Source organism: Lupinus angustifolius, chromosome LG17 (assembly GCF_001865875.1).
Source record: "Lupinus angustifolius cultivar Tanjil chromosome LG17, LupAngTanjil_v1.0, whole genome shotgun sequence".
Taxonomy (NCBI): Eukaryota; Viridiplantae; Streptophyta; class Magnoliopsida; order Fabales; family Fabaceae; genus Lupinus; species Lupinus angustifolius.
The window spans coordinates 13488701-13500468 of record NC_032025.1 but is presented as its reverse complement, the minus strand read 5'-3'; the positions used below and the strand labels follow the sequence as shown (position 1 = coordinate 13500468).

The 11768-nt window shown below is 32.3% G+C and overlaps 1 protein-coding gene and 1 long non-coding RNA gene across 2 annotated transcripts; both read left to right on the top strand.

Moving 5' to 3' along the window:
• LOC109331743 lies at positions 1632-11719 on the top strand. Its single transcript, XR_002105842.1, has 3 exons — positions 1632-1642; positions 3816-3820; positions 11554-11719. It is a non-coding gene; the product is annotated as an uncharacterized LOC109331743 (long non-coding RNA).
• LOC109331742 (GTP-binding protein YPTM2-like) lies at positions 6621-10774 on the top strand. Its single transcript, XM_019566429.1, has 8 exons — positions 6621-6779; positions 8087-8159; positions 8679-8726; positions 8814-8861; positions 9356-9427; positions 9524-9679; positions 9800-9903; positions 10397-10774. Exons 1-8 carry the CDS (start codon positions 6766-6768, stop codon positions 10488-10490), a joined length of 609 nt encoding a protein of 202 aa, XP_019421974.1. The 5' UTR covers positions 6621-6765; the 3' UTR covers positions 10491-10774.

Here is an 11768-nt window from a genome sequence, read left to right as displayed (position 1 = left end):
AAGTTCACCCTCTGCTGTGATCTCTGAATCTGGAAAGATCTCATAATCACTCAACCTTGGTGGAGCTTGTTTATGCCTATGAGGTCTTCTTTGATTCTGCTCCTCAATTGTAGGTGGTTGCTCATCAATTACTGTTGATTCTTCCAAAACTGTTTCATCAAAGTGTATTAGATGAGTTTTCTCTGAGTTGTTAACAGTATTGCTGTCCCAATTCCAGCCTTGTGATTCATCAAACCTCACATCTCTGCTTAGCATTATCTTATGAGTCAGAGGATTGAAGGTTCTGTAAGCTCCAGTAGAGTGATAGCCAAGCAAAATCAACTTCTCACCCCTATCATCTAGCTTCTTTCTCTGAATTTCAGGTACATGTTTGTAGCACACAGAACCAAAAATTCTAAGATGACCAACACTTGGTCTTTGGCCTGACCAAGCCTCCTCAGGTGTGACTTCACCAAGTCTCTTTGTAGGGCATCTGTTCAAGATGTACACTGCTGTTGAGACAGCTTCTCCCCAAAACTTCTTAGGCATTATTTTGGTTCTTAGCATACTTCTGGTCATGTTAAGAATAGATCTGTTTTTCCTCTCTGCAGTGCCATTGTGTTGGGGAGTGTAAGGTGCAATCACCTCATGAATCAAGCATTCTTTAGCACAGAAAGCCTTCCACTCAAATGACATGTATTCTCCTCTACCATCAGTTCTCAGAGTCTTCATTTTCTGACTGCATTGTCTCTCAACTTGAGCTTTAAAACCAAGAAAAGTGTTGAAGACTTCACTCTTCCTCTTGATCAAGTATACCCAGGTCTGCCATCAACATTGTGTATCCTCTTTCGAGCAATTATCCAAGGCTCAACAAATTACTCCTCATTTTTTGTACATACAGAACATTGTGAATATATGCCAGTTTGCCATCCTTCCTTTGAATTGAGATATCACCAATTCCCCCTGCTTCAATAGAACTATGATCTGCAAACTTCACCCTGCTTCTAGCAGTGCCATCAAGCCTTACGAACCAGTCTTTGTGACCTGTCATATGGTTGGAGCAACCAGTGTCCAAGTACCAACAATCTGATTTTGCTTGTTCATTCTCTATAGTGACCATGAGCAATACTTGCTCTTCATCTGAGTTATCCCCTTGAGTCATTCTTGCCTCAACTTCTGATCCACCATTGCCCTGTTTGAATCTGCACTCAGTTGCATAATGGTCAAAGTTCTTACAATTGAAACATTGTACCTTTTTCTTATCAAATCTTCTTTTATTTCTTCTAAGAGCTTGATCCTGCAAACTGAATTTTTGTGTTGAACCAGATTCTTGTTTGGCTCCTTCCTGATTCTTTACTTTGTCATTAATTTGTCACCTTTCCATCTGCCTTTGAGTTTCCTTTGGAGAGATCCTTGAGCAGAGAATTTCTTGGAGAACTTGGCTTGTAGAGCTTGCTCAGTCTCATTTTCATGATGCCTCTCCTTAATTCTCTGTTCATGTGCCTCTAATGAACTTTGCAACTCATCAATCTTGAACACTTCAAGATCTTTTGACTCCTTTTTAGCTACTACTATATGGTCAAACCTAGGTGTTAGTGTTCTCAACACTTTCTCAACCACCAACTGATCTCTCATCACTTCACCATAGCCCTTCATCAGATTTGTTAATGATCTGATTTTGGTGAAGTAATATGAGATTGAGTCACTTTCTTTCATTTGCACAAGTTCATACTCCCTCCTCAAAGTCTGCAATTTCACCTTCTTCACCTTCTTTGCCCCTGCATAACTCCTTTCAAGATTTTCCCATGCTTCTTTAGCTGTCTTGGCATTGGAGATTTTTTTCAAATTTTGCTTCATCTACACATTGGTGTGTTAGAAACAAAGCCTTGCAGTCCCTTTTCTTGCATTCTCTGTAGTTGGATATCTAGATTTCAGTGTCATCTTCACCAAGGGGTTGATATCCGTTCTGTACTATATCAAGAACTTCTTGATATCCAAAAAGGACCTTCATTTGTACACTTCATCGTTCATAGTTCTTTCCAACCAGTGTAGGCAGTGTCATCGTGAAGCCACTGTTATTTGCCATGGTGATCTTGTGTTGTCCCTGGATCGATGTAAGCTGGATGCTCTTGATACCAATGTTGCATAAACCAGAAAGAAAACAGAATGAAGAAGAATAATGAGTGAAGAAAGAGTATGTATATTCAAGTAAGAGGCAAGAAGCTATATGAATTGATTGAATTACATTTGCAAACTACACTTCTATTTATAGTTGCTTTACAACCAACTTCATTGCTAAAACTTAGAAAATAAACTAACTAACTAACAAAACTGAAATATGAATTAACATATTTAATATTTCACTTTTCAATGCAAAGCTTTTATCTTTTAAGTTTTAGGGTATCCACATTATAATGTTGTACAAAGTCTTAATACTAGATTTTTCATCAATGAACAATCTTAAACGTAGGGCTCGAAACCGAACCAAGTTGAATCAGAGTTCAGTTTGGTCAATTTGATAAGGATTAGTTTGACTTGGTTAAAGTTCACGAACTGTTTGGTTCTGATCGAATTGGTTCATTTGAATAACTTAAATAGTTAATTAATTTTAAAAAAATACTCCAAAATGTTATATATATAATAACAATAAATATAAAAAATAATGTATATATATCAACATATATATATAGAACTATTCAGTGAGAACAATACGCTATTGTGAGAAATGAAAACACTTAGTTGAACCATTAGATTTTCATTGAATGGTTAAGATTAAAAAATATATGCATATGACTATCAAGTGACCAATAACTAACTTTTAATCCTAACCATTCATGATTGTTTGTAAAACTCAAATCTATTGTTCTCATAATTTTTAAATAGGAACCGTTCTTATAATTTTTATATTAGATTGTTCTCACAATTTTTATATGACAATTGTTCTCACAATTTTTATATGAGAATCTTAAGTAACTCTATATATATGAGGGGATATGTTTACACCAAATTTAAGTTATACAACTTACACTTAATCTCATTCATTCATTTTTTATATTCAACAGACTAAATGGATGAGTGCAATAAGTGATGAGAGAGAAAAAGATAAATCTTAAATAACTTTTAGTTTTACCTATTTGGTTCGTTAGATCTAAGAAAATGAATAATTGAGATTGAATGTAACTAGTGTAACTTAAATTAGATGTAAACGGATCTCATATATATATATATATATATCGAGTCAGCTCATGAACGTAACGAGTTGAACTGTATCCAACTCAAGTTCAACTCATTTATTTAACGAACTCAATTTTTAGCTCAAGTTCAGTTCATTTAGTTCGTGAATCAAGTTTATCAGGCTAAATAATGAACAAGTTTCAAACAAAGACTGAGTTAGTTCAGTTCATTGTCGACCCTACTTAAACTAGCCCTTGCTCAGCATCTTTAGGTTGCAAATACTACTAAAAAAAATTGAAAATCGAAATATTATTATGAATGCATTGATATTTGGAAATAATATTGGAAAAAGAAGCAGAATTTATAATATTAATCAAATGAAAAATAATAGTAACTTTTTTTTAAATGGTATGTTATTAACATTTGAAAATGAATAAGTAAATTTTGACTAAATAAAATAATAAGTTTATACTTTTTATAGATGAGTTTGTTGTTGAACCCAACTAAAATGATGAAATCTTTTTAAGAGTCTGAAGTGGTATCAACCTGAGGACTAAAAATGTTTACATAATGTTGATGTGTTAATGTATGTTTGTATAGCCTATGCCTACCAACCCACTAAGACCCCAATCTCCCATAAATGCCATGAAATTAAGAGTGAGTATGAGTCAGGTAAAGAATTCTTAAATATTGATTGAGAATGCTATAAATATTTAATTTTAAAGTTAATAAATATGTGAACAATATAGCTTTTATACACCCTTAATAATTAGGTTTATGGAGAATGTTAGAATATTTAATTTTTTTATCTCTATGAATTTTTTATATTAATTTATAAAATTCACTTTCCTTAATATAAGGTCTTACATGGATTTGGAAATCTCGAACTCACTACCATGAAAGTTTTTCTGATCCTACCGTTGGACATTGCTCATATGTTTTAACTCTATCTTGTTTTCTCTTTTCTTTGGAACGTACCCAAAAAAGTAAATTTACTTTCACATAAGATTTAATCTCTAGTTACTGAGATAAATCTTTATAGGCCTGACAATATTATATCACAAAATATAGACATGTCCCGACTATATATTTGTAATTATAATGATATTAATAATTATTTTATGTACAACTTTTTTCCACAATTTAATCACTCACGGCTTGTAACATATTATCACTTTATAACACGTTTTGCAAAAACTGAAATTTAAAATCACCTAAATTGAGTGAAATTATTAAATTTCAAATTACATATTTACTTCAACCAATTCACCGAAATTGGTTAAAAAAGAAAGCAAATATACAACAACAACCTCACTAATTCAAACACCAAATAAACACCCTCTCTCTTATCCTATATAAATGTCAATCAGGGATGACAATGAATTTAGTTGGGTTTGAGTAGTGCATTATTCGGACTGCCTTGTTATTTTATTTTTTGACTGAGACACATTTTAGACCCATGTTGATATCCAACGAGTCTATTACCCATGGGTCATTGGGTACCCAGTAGATCTACAGTACTTATAAATACAAAAGCATTAAAAGTAATTTCCAATAATTTATGCAATTGTATATTTATTTACAACAATCTTATGTATCGTTTAGGTAATTAACAAGAGAAAAAATTATAAAAAATAATTTAAAGTTTCAAACACATTTTTAATTGATCATTTTAAAATTATGACGTAAAACAGACTTAATAAAAATTGTTCAATCAACGTAATAATATATTACACATATCAATTAACAACATCACATCACTACTTAACGATATAACATCATTGTTTAACAGCATATCAATTATATTTACGAATTAACAATATAACATTATTGATTAACAATATATATATATATATGGATCCACATATTCTACATCTTAACCATCAATTCTAGGGAAAACTGATAGTATAAATCTACTCACTAATTCAAACCATTGGATTTTCATAGAATTGATGACTAAGATGTGGAGTAAGTTATTTAAAATTACTCTTAGAATAAGTGGATATCCTTCCATATATATATATATATATATATATATAATGAAGGAATAACGTGTCTTAAAATATTAGGTCTCATTACCTACGGGTCCAAAAACACGGACCCAAAACCAACCTGTTATGTGTATATTTTGTAGATAACTATAGATCTAGGTACCTATTGCCATCCTAATGTCAACACACATTTTGGACTATAAAGTCTTAATTTTTAATTAGCAAAAGTACCAACACAAAGAACATGGCTATTATCATTCTCCAACTTGGTAAATAGAAACAAAGAATGCCTTCATTTAATTTAATGATATAAGATCTTTATTGAATATTAGATAAATGAAAAGATTAAAGTAGGGATGGCGATGAGGTATATTGGGATTAATTTGTACTTACTCAAATCTAAAATTCAAAACCCAAACCCAAATTAAGTAAGATTGAAAATATGTTACCATCCTTGAAGTCATCGATTTCGGGTAACTTGCCCAAAACATGTATATATATTCTATATATATCTCAAATTTCTATATACATATAGGTTTTATTTATGTATTTATGTCTAATTTTATAACTTTACATATATTAATTGGGTTTGAGGTAGGATATCAACTATACCAAATCCGAAAGTTAAACTCAGTAAAACCCAAACTCAAACCTAGGCACATTAGATTTTCTCAGTTAAATTAAATTTATTGGATGGGTACTACAAGTGCAATTGTCATTGTCATCCATATATTAAAGATTCGAATTTTGAGAGTGCTACTTATTGTGAGAGACAACCTCATAGGTAGGGGTGGAAACATATCAGGTCGCCTATGAGGGGCATATTACCTGGCCTATAACAGACTAGGTCAGATTAGACTTTTTTCGTGAACATGTCAAGCTTAGGCATTTTGAAAAGCCTATTTAGTTGAATAGGTCATCAGGCTTTAGGCCAACCAAAAAATCTATTAAGCCTAACATGTGGGCCTATTTAATTATATTTGTAATAATGTTCATATTATACAATTTTTAATATAAGTAATGTTATTATATATGTAATTTTAATATAAAAATATATACAAAAATATAATTTGATTGTTAGGGTTAGAAGGATCTAGTTAAAAGATGACATTTTAGCCTATTTAAATCTAGACATAATGACCTATTTCAATATTATATAATATAATAGGTATTCAAACAAGTTAGACCAAACCCTTAAACAGAAAAGACTCAGACTTTAAATTTTGTTTTAAACAAACTAATAAGTCAGACTAATGCTCATATATGCTATATAGTTTCAGTCTATTTAATGTAAAATCTGACATGTTTTCATCCTTACTATAGGTACTGAATCGATAGTTCAGAGATACCAATAATAATATCAAAAAAACAAAAGAAATATGATGTAGGACACGTGGCTAGACATCAAACCTGTTGATGTGTCACCCCACTCCAATGGGTTATTTTAAAATACCACTTCCTCTCACATTTCTTCCATTTCTTCTCTTCTCTAATAACTTTACGTTTTCAATTTCTCCGGCGACACTCTCAGATTCCGTTCATTCCTATCGCCGGAAAACCTTACTCTTACGATTCTCTGTCACTACTTTCTGATTCATATCGCTTTATACCTCACGCTACCATGAATCCTGAATAGTGAGTTCAATTTTCCTTTTTGCTTCAATTTCAAATCCGACTTACTGAGTATCTCGTCACGAACGTTTTTGTGTTTTTTATAAATCAGTTTTGTTTAGATCTGCTTTAATTATCGTTCCGTTGATGGTGACTTTTGTGTTTTTTGAAGTGCTGATTCGATTTTGTTGTGAAATTTGTGTCGGTGGTTGTAGCAGAGTGATTCTGAAAAATTCGTTGTTGGTTTAGATCTGTTTCTGTAGAGGATAGATAAATTATTTAGACCTGCTTATTTTTATGATCCGGTTTGGGGATTTTTTTTTTTTGGGAAGGATTTGTGTTGTTTGTTTGCAAAGGTGATATAGCTGCAGAATTTGGGTTAGTGTTTAGAAAATGATTTAAACTAGTCTATTAGCTAAACATATGATAGTTATAAGGATTTTGTGGTTGTTGTGACTTGCGAATTTCTTGAAATTGATACCTTCAAAGAACACGAATATTAGTGAATATCTTAATATAGTTATGCGGGGAGGACCATAGGACTACTGATATTGTATTCTAGTTAGAAATTGTTATTGCCTGATTGTTCTGCAATTAGTTCTATTTTTAAGGAAAAAACTGTTGGAATGAAGTGGTTGTTGAAGTTCCATTGGTGGTTCTGTAAATTTGATGGTTGACCAAAAAATTGTCATTTGACTTGCAAATTTACGAGTCCAACTGTTCTCCAGTTCTTGAGAGTCCAGTTCTTGAGAGTCCAGCACCGGATAAGAGGAAATAAAACTTTATCACATTTAAAATTTATTTTATTAAAAAATAAGTTAAGATCATGATGTTAGATATTTATTTCTGGCACATGTAACAATCTCAACATGGTAAGGAATCAGTGAAATTTAAGTTTTTACTTAGAAACTGCAAAGTGCAAATACCAGTTTTCAATTAAAACTTTGTACTTCATTTGATTCCTTAACTAGTGCCAAGTTAACTTTCTTCAATGCTAAATGGGAAAAGGATACGACGATACGTTAAACAAAAGAACACAAGTTTTTCCATAGCCATTGAATTTCATTTGGGTTTGTGTCGACAATTATTGAACAAATCTAGAGAGAAATATAATATTGCTGAATGCATTGTATGTACATGAGTGCATCGCTAATCATACTATATACATAGCAATCTGTGTGCTATCTTTTAGAAATGTCATGTTATACGGCACATGTGCTTGTATTTATATATTGTCATATTGTTGTGCAATGCTCATTCTCTTAGAAAAGGGGTAGACATTTCCTTAATATTTTTCTCTCTTTGATTGGACCATCACTATGTTTTTGCAGTGACTATTTGTTCAAGCTTTTGCTTATTGGAGATTCTGGTGTAGGCAAGTCATGTCTCCTTTTGAGGTTTGCTGTAAGTTCTGAGCCTTTGTCATTTTTCTTCTTCCTTCTTTAGCCTTCTTTCCTTCAGTTAATGAAAAGTGTAGCTGAGTAGCCCTAATGCTCTGCCTCCATATATCATAAAGGTCAAAATTTATAGAAAAATTAAAGAATTGGAAGGTTTCCATAGTGTCAGTGGTAATCATTGATTTGTTTGCTCAGAACTTTGAATCCCTTTTTAGATTTAAAACATACTGCCAGACCATATATAATGTCGGTGGCGATGGCATCTTATCTAATTTTAAACAACGGTGGAGGTTGCGATGCTGAACAAAATTTTCACTTTGAATCTATTGCCTTGTGACCTGGAGGTCATTGGTTCAAATCCTGGAAATAGCCTCATGCTTGTCAAGGGTAAGGCTGCGTACATCTACTCTTCCTAGATTCCACTAGGTGGGAGCCTTGCTCACTGGGCCACCCTTTTTTATAGATGAAATAATATTTTGAAAGATGAGTTACATTATTCCTGATGTTTTATTTTCTTGTCAAACAGGATGATTCATACCTTGACAGCTACATCAGTACCATTGGAGTGGACTTCGTGAGTATTTATATCCACCAATTACCCTCATTTCCATGTTAATTTAACACAAGAGTGACTTATTATTCACCATGCTATCTTCTGTAGAAAATTCGAACAGTGGAACAGGATGGGAAGACAATTAAACTTCAAATTGTAAGTGGTATAATGCTGTTCGGAATTGGGATGTTAAAGTTTGATTCACTTGTTTTTGGTTCTGATGGAAATGTTTTCATAATTATATGTCACTTTGATTTCTCCACCTAAATTATGTAAATTGTCTCAATAACTTGAATATGTGTTGAATGTACGGCGTAAGCTCAATCTAAAGTTATCTCCTATGTACCAAGAATGTTTCTATTTTAAATTTTAATGTGTGATGTAATTACCATATACTTCACTCATCAAGGGTCTGTTTGTGAGTTGATTTCGGAGGATAATAGAGGGAAAGGAAAGGGTTGAGAGCTATGAAATACACTTGTGAAATGACTTTGAAGCCTTCCCTTTCCCTTCTTTCCCCTCCAAAACTTAACTCGCGAACAAACCCCAAGAGTCTCATTAAAAGTTGTTTCCAGATGTCAGTTGTATCCTTGGTGTTTTTCAAATATTGTTGCCAAGTTGACACGTTTTCTGCATTTTTTATTGTATAGTGGGATACTGCTGGTCAAGAACGTTTCCGTACAATCACTAGCAGCTACTATCGTGGGGCTCATGGCATTATTGTGAGTCTTTATATACTGGCTCTTCCCCAACAATTTCCTTTTATGATTTTGGGAGACAGTGGTGTGATCCTGTTGACAATTAACTTTCTTTTGCAGGTTGTTTATGATGTCACTGACCAAGAGAGCTTCAACAATGTTAAGCAGTGGCTGAATGAAATTGACCGTTATGCAAGTGAAAATGTTAACAAGCTTTTAGTTGGAAACAAGTCGGATCTCACGGCAAATAAAGTTGTGTCCTATGAGACAGCAAAGGTGATTTATATATTTGTTGTTTATGTCATACATGTCCCACTGACATCTATTGAACTTAAATTCTTCCTTTTGTTTAATAATTGATGGTTTGAAACTTGAGTTTTCTGTTTATCTTTTCAGGCATTTGCAGATGAAATTGGAATTCCTTTCATGGAAACTAGTGCTAAAAATGCCTCCAATGTCGAACAGGCTTTTATGGCGATGGCTGCCGAAATAAAAAACAGGTGCTGTATTCTTATTTGCACTGTCATTAACTAAAGTGTTGGAAAGGGTTGAGTTTAGTTAGACTTATTAGAACAACTAATGAAAGTAAAGCTTATAAGAACGTACCTATAAACTCATTTTAGCTTATTTCAATAAGCTTATCAGGCAAACTTTTTTTCAATAAGCTTATCAAGTAAACTTATAAAATAAAAAGCTATTTTTTATCATATTTAAAAGAGAATAAAGAATCTCCTCATACCATGACAAATTATCTTCTAAGCTACTACTAAAATCATGATACATGTCCTATTTTTTTTTCAGTTTGTAGATTTTTTTTGTAGAAAGGGACAAATAAGACACATGTCATGATTTTAGTAGCTGAATATCTCCGCATACTTATTCTCTATTTAAAATGGCAACTTATTAAATAAGCCTTAGTTAATTGAGAATTGATCAACAACTATATATACCGAGATGATTGACATTTTTGCTTGTGTTGGTTCTTTGGCACAGAATGGCAACCCAACCCATGAACAATGCAAGACCTCCAACAGTCCAAATTCGAGGACAGCCAGTGAACCAGAAATCTGGTTGCTGCTCATCTTAGAGACAATGTATTTTGTGGTCTTAGAAGTCCTTTATATGTGTCTCTGTGGCATGTAAAACTGATTTTTCACTTGATGCTTTTAACGTGAAAGATTGTTCATCATGATTTGCTTGTTATCTTCCAGATCGTTATTAAAACTTCAATTCTTTTCAGTTTTTCAATGTATTCGTTTTAAAAAAAAAAAATGTTTGTACAAAATTAGGAATATTGGTGAATAGCAGTATTTGCCTTGTTCTTTGTCCCTTGCACAATTTACGTTATTCATTGATCATTAACTTTTTCCATTCTTCTTTCATTTCTATTTATTGAGTATATCTTTCTTTCCTCACTCATGTTCTTAACTCACTATAGTCACCGCTAATAGTAGGAGTATAGGACCACTTGCCAGTAGGGGTGGCAATACGGACTAGCCCGGTCCAACCTGCTTTTGGCCTGCTAGAATATGGTTTGGCCCGGTCCAACCCTTATTGCTAAAAAGGCTCAAAATGTCAGCTCAACCCATATTTGGCAGGGCTGGTAGGCCAATGGGTTGACCCGTTTTTCTTCCAAAACACACATTAAAGCTTTTAGACAAAAATAAATAATCATCAGATCCCATAGATGTCTTTTAAAACAAAACATCACAAACAAAAGTATACAATAACATAACGTTTTACTTTAAAACTTATAAATTCTAAACAACAAGTTAATATAGTCTTAAATTTTTAGACTTATAGTTCACACTAAAACTTCTAGAAGATGCCTCTATTTTTCTATTATTATTACCATCAACTGTCTTTCAAATTTTCTTCTTCATCCATATTATGTATATGATTAAATTAATATATGCATATAAAAATAACCAACTAACAAATAAATAATAATTACATTGAAAATAAATAAATTATCTTCACAAACAAAACCATTCAACCAATTCCGGGCACAAATCAAAGCTTCCACATTTTTTGATAAAAGTCGACTTCTATACTGTTGTAATAGGAATGCAAAGCTAGAAATGAAGATTAATTACTTGTTTTAAATAAAAAGAGCATTGAATGTAATAAAACCATTCATAGGAGTTCAGTGATATTTGTATATGTATTGCAGACTACTTGCTTAGACATATACTAGTGCAGTGAAAATAAGTAGTATATGTGGGTAAAATATATTGAAATAAAATGTGTATGATGATTGACATAGAAGTATTTGTAACAAATTATTGGATTAAATACTATATTTATGAATTATGATATGTACTGCAGACTGTTTTAAACTTTTGTTTCTTTTTTAATGTTGGCT